The 5,514-nt window shown below is 43.9% G+C and overlaps 1 protein-coding gene across 1 annotated transcript; it reads left to right on the forward strand.

The window, feature by feature from the left end:
* The first annotated feature begins 2,202 nt into the window (after nt 1-2,202).
* Nucleotides 2,203-5,259, forward strand: foxf2b (forkhead box F2b). Its single transcript, XM_084692942.1, has 2 exons — nt 2,203-3,166; nt 5,063-5,259. The coding sequence occupies exons 1-2, from the start codon at nt 2,203-2,205 to the stop codon at nt 5,239-5,241; spliced, it is 1,143 nt and encodes a 380-aa protein (XP_084549068.1). The 3' UTR covers nt 5,242-5,259.
* The last annotated feature ends 255 nt before the right edge of the window (nt 5,260-5,514 follow it).

Below are 5,514 nucleotides of genomic sequence, written 5' to 3' on the forward strand. Positions count from 1 at the left end.
ACGGCTACGTGTGCGTAAAATGCATTGAGTTTGTCATTAATATAACTAACGGTTTCGTTAACCGAAGGTGTATGTTGATAAATAAAATGTGCTACCGGTGGTTTTTGTTGTTTTTTATATTTGATTTCGAAGTCGTTGACACCTAAATCTCGGACAACAAGTGAAAGGCTTAAATAGACTGTTACTTTAGCTCTGGATGAAGACTGACTGATTTGCCTTGACAAAGGCGAAAGCGTTGGATTTAATTACATTTAGATATCAACATTATTACCTTAATCCTCCATTCAAAATTATTAGATTTTCGATCAAATATAGAGATTCACCTCTCACGAATGAAACGAACAGCATGCTGTTACTGGACACAGGCTTAAATAGGAGACTGTGTGTCGATTTCTTCAAAGTAGAGAGCGGAGCACAGCAAAGCTTCCTTTTACCCAAGGCATCCTGATCACAGCAGGGGTCACACGTTTTGATGTTGCAGGAAATTCTGGGGCCATAGGTTCTGAAAACCTTAACTGCGCCGTGGTGGAACATCATTTTATCCTCACATCCTTTGTTGTGAAGTGCAAAGTTATTGTTGATAGTGATTGTTCAAATATCCCTTAAAGTATACTGTCGTCAAGCACATACGCAAGCACACATACAGGCGGAAGTGAGCCCAAATAAAATAGCCAGTCTTCCCTATAGCTATGTTGTCACCTTTAGGTTGAGGAATTATAATACAGCACGCTACAAGCCAAGACATGCATGCAATACGATTGAACTTGATTCGTTTTTTAACTGATGATATTACATATAAAGTAAATTATGTTTAATAAATCTGTGGATTCAATGTCTCTATAGGAGGAAGCTGTCGACACCCGCGCGCCTAATTTCGGTTTTCTCTGTCTAATGAACACGGGGCCCAGGGGACCGGCTCGAGCCCGGGGCGGTAAACTGACACTTGTGCGCTGTGTGTGGTATCCAGGGCCGTTCTTGATGGAAAAAGCCTGCTTCCACTCATGTCAAAGTCATTTACTCAGAACAACCCCCCGCTTATACGCATGCTCTCGAGTGAAAGACCACCACCTTACCATCCCGTTCCCTCCCCGCCCGGCTCAGCGAGGCGCAGCAGTTTGTTTTCGTGTTCCATCGTGACCCAGATGGGTTCTGTGAAAACTAAACGAAAGCTGAAGTTGCAGCGAGTTTGCGTGTAGGAAGTCGTCATTTCCGTCTGTAAGCATATTTTGGTGTAAAATAATATAGTTAGGAGACTGTTATAGAGTGTTACAATAGCCTGGTGCCAACAAACTGTAGTCTCTCAAAAACCTCTCTCGTAACCTAAAATGTTATTTCCCTTCTGGCCTGCACAAAAGAGAAGGACAGTTCCCAAACAGTAGATTGGTTTCCTAACTTAACATACAAGTGGGATAGATCAAGTTCTTTACCTTGCGCACGAGGCTAGTGGCGCTGTTGATTGGAATGTCTGGTCGTGGTTTGATAAATGACTTAATTGCGTGCATTTGAGATGTCCAGACTGGACTGTCTGAGAGAGAGGGTGAACGAGGGAGGAAAAAAAGAGAGTGAGGGAAAAGGGGCTATAATTTAGTTGCATGTGACGCCCGCCGGTCGACGATTGGACACGAGCCAGATTTGGTAGTGGAAAGGGGGAGGCGGGGGGGGGGGTCTTAGGTCGTCCCGAATTCAAGCGGACTTGAAGAAGGAGACTGCGACGGAGGGGGTCTAAGAGGAAAGATAGGTGGTCGCGCTTTGTTTGGCCTAGTGACCGCGCACATTAGTCTAGGATTTTGGCTTTACCTCCCCTTTAAAGGATTAAGACGTGAGATGGCCACCCGGAGAGCGGCAGAGCAGCACTCACCGACACTTTGACACCCACCGGAGCCCTTGTGTTGGACGGAACCCCCGGACACGGCGTTTAACCCCAATCTGGATACCAAGCTCCCCCCTCTCAGTATGTCACTGCGCACTCACGCATTCTCTGCGTAAAGGGAGAGTCCAGCTGAACAAGAGGTAGCCTTTTCCTTTTTCAAACTTCTGTGGGATACCGAGGACCAGTGACTGTGAAACTTGTAACCGACCTCAGGAAAATACATTTAGCCGCTGTCATATTTGAAACCTTTCCGATTTTTCTTTTTCATATTTGTATCTGCAGCATTTTTGTTCCCCGCGTCTTTACGGCAGTTGTGCGTCAGCGGAGCTGACATGACGACCGAGACTTCTCAGCAGCAGCTGGACCCACCACCTCCTCTGCGATCGAGCCCAAGCGTCCTTCACTCCACCATGATGAGCCCACAAGCCGTAGCAGAGAGCTCCTCGACCGGAGCAAAAGGAAAGAAGGTGACGTCTGGGCTGAGGAGACCAGAAAAGCCGCCGTACTCATACATCGCTCTCATCGTCATGGCAATACAGAGCTCCCCTACCAAGCGACTGACACTAAGTGAGATCTATCAATTCCTCCAGGCTCGGTTCCCTTTTTTCAGGGGGTCGTACCAAGGCTGGAAGAATTCGGTCCGGCATAATCTTTCTTTGAACGAGTGTTTCATTAAGTTGCCAAAAGGGCTGGGCAGGCCGGGCAAAGGCCATTACTGGACAATTGATCCAGCCAGCGAGTTCATGTTCGAAGAGGGCTCTTTTCGTCGCCGTCCTCGGGGCTTCCGGAGAAAATGCCAAGCCCTAAAGCCGATGTATCGAATGATGAATGGGATAGGCTTCGGCACTTCTATCTTACCACAGAGTTTTGATTTTCAGGCGCCTTCTGCGTCCCTCGCGTGCCACAGCAACGGTTACAACTTAGACATGATGACCAACACCATGGCCGGGGGCTATGATGGATTGAGCGGTGGACACCACGTACCCCACATGTCTCCGAGTCCCGGATCCACGTACATGGCAAGCTGTCCGGTGTCATCCAACGGGGAATACGGACCGGATAGTAGCAGCAGCCCAGTGCCCTCATCTCCAGCCATGGCCAGCGCATTGGACGGCCATTCCCCATACGCCAGTACCGCGACACACTGGGCATCCCCCAGTGGCTCCCCTTACATCAAGCAGCAGTCTATAGCCTCCAGCAGTCCCGCGTCCTCCGGTTTACACTCCGGTATGTCGCCGTACTCGCTGGAACAGAGCTATATGCACCAGAATGGCAGGGATGCCTCTGACATCTCAGGTAATATTAAATATGCGTCTTGCACGTTAGATAGTGTGATTTTTACGCATGCTTAATTTGTACAGTCCAATGTGCTGCAAATGTAGGCTATTGCAATTCTGAATCAAACGGTAACCCATGCTGTTTTCCACCACAAGATTGATTCTCACGGGTGTTTTCCAAACCTAGACTAAATAGTTCTTGTTTAAGTCAAAACACACATTCGAAAATGAATGCTTACGATAATCATATTTATACAAATATGATACAAAAATAGAAACACAAAAACATGAACAGAAACGTCACCAATAATCCTTAATTTTAAAGGATAAACCCTGACGGTATATTTCACGCCAACGGTTACTCCCCGCTTAGGCTGATAACATTTAGTCGTCTTCATAAACTGAATATGTGAACACAAGTCTCAGTCAGAAATGGCGAGATACATGTGCAAATATAACCTAGAAATAATGTATTTGTAAATAATACAAATATACAATGCATACAACTTACAACGTACAACAGACAATTCATTCAGTAAATTTACAATGTATGGAGGACTTTGTTGAATTGACTATGCTATGCGTTGAAGTTTGAAATGTATTGCACTTTTGAACATTTACTAAAAAATAATATGCTCCCTGTTTATAGCCCATAGCCGTCTACCGACAGTAACCCACCAAATTGTATTGTTTGTATGTGTTCCTCTTTTTTGATAATTTATATGCTATCGCCTACCGTGTTTAACATGCTTATAATTTATTGAGGCTTTTAAAACTCCAGCGATTTCCAAAAGGGAGACATCTCATTCTAAAGCCCATGGGGTCGCGGAGGTTAACTAAACAGGCTGTTCAAGTTGGACCACACCGAAGTGAATTTCAACCAGCGAATATCCGCATGAGACTGCAAGCCTTGTTAAACTTTACTCAACGTCTTAAACCATTTTGAACACATAGGCCGTTATCTGTGCTGGACTTTACACGCCTCATAACCACTGTCAGTCATGGCCGTATGTTGTCTCTGAAAACGGACGCGAGGAGGCAGTAGGGTATGGCCCATAATGCCTGCTGTCTCTCGGTGAAAAACAGCACGCGTGCAAGCAGCACATCTGGAGTCCTTATGACCTTGATGAAGCGCGCGGTGTCTACCCGGCATGAGAATGGTGGTAATTCGTAATTTTAACTATAGATCTGACCCTCATAGATGATTAATTACCTATCTGAGCGATGGTATTGTTATAGGGATATAAGGCCTACAATGGAAAAGTCTAGTGACGGATTCTAGTGACGAGAAGAATGACATTGGCAAACTATGGACATTGTTTGGACTGTGTCATGGTTTGTTCTAGCTGATCATTTTCAAAAAATAAATAATTGCCCAAATAACTAATCGATCGAACCATAAACTAACGGAGCCTACTCATTTGATAAAACATTAAAAACAGCAGTGCCTCAGGCTACAGTCATTCCAAAGGCAAGATAAGCCTACATAGATTAGTTCAACTATTGAAAGCTTCGGTTATTCAGAAATTGAATGCAAAATGGTTTGATCTTTCTGAATTTGTCCCATTTGGTCCAAATCTGATTGCGTGAGGTTTCCCTAAATGTTAGGCTACTGCAATGCAGCTAAAATTATATTTAAAATATATTTTATGTAGACTCAATGTAATTGTTTTGAACACACCTTTGAAACGACTCAAAACCCAGAAATTATGTAGAAAAAAGTACAATAGAAATTTCGGCTTGATAAAATAAATGACTACTTGGAAACTCCAAGTACTCACATACAATTAGATAAAACGGAAAAAATAACATAATTAAGGAGAAAAAAAAAAAATGCCAATACTGAAAGTAATTATAGATCATATTCATTGGACATATTTCTCAATTAACATGTCAATTGTTTTCCTGTCCACAGTTGGAATTCCGCGCTATCCGAGCCATTCCTCCTCAGTCTGCGATAGGAAGGATTTTTTGTTGAACTTTAATGGTATCTCCTCATTTCATCCATCGACCAGTGGATCTTACTATCATCATCATCACCATCACCACCATCACCAGAATGTGTGTCAAGACATCAAGCCGTGTGTGATGTGAGCGCGTCATGACGTTCGTTCCAAGGCCATGAACAGTGCGAGTTAGAGGAGTGAATGTGGACCGTAATAAAGACAAATCTAACCGTAGGCTACAGTCAGACATAAACAATAATAATTTGTATATTTTACCAGCACGGTGCCAATCAATGTTAGATGGGACATTAAAAAGAGAAAAACAAAACACAAAATGGATAGAACTCGCAGATTGTTGATATGAGGGAGAAGCACAGGGCTTATAAAAACCACTTATACCGTTGTGCTGTCCTCTTGTGAC

Source organism: Hypomesus nipponensis, chromosome 26 (assembly GCF_054491055.1).
Source record: "Hypomesus nipponensis isolate SF chromosome 26, ASM5449105v1, whole genome shotgun sequence".
Taxonomy (NCBI): Eukaryota; Metazoa; Chordata; class Actinopteri; order Osmeriformes; family Osmeridae; genus Hypomesus; species Hypomesus nipponensis.

Bases quoted from the DNA above. Each gene is read 5' to 3' on its own strand.
- foxf2b (XM_084692942.1), top strand. From the start codon at position 2,203: ATGACGACCGAGACTTCTCAGCAGCAGCTGGACCCACCACCTCCTCTG. The intron at 3,167-5,062 runs GTAATATTAAAT...TCCTGTCCACAG, and splicing joins GGATGCCTCTGACATCTCAG to TTGGAATTCCGCGCTATCCG.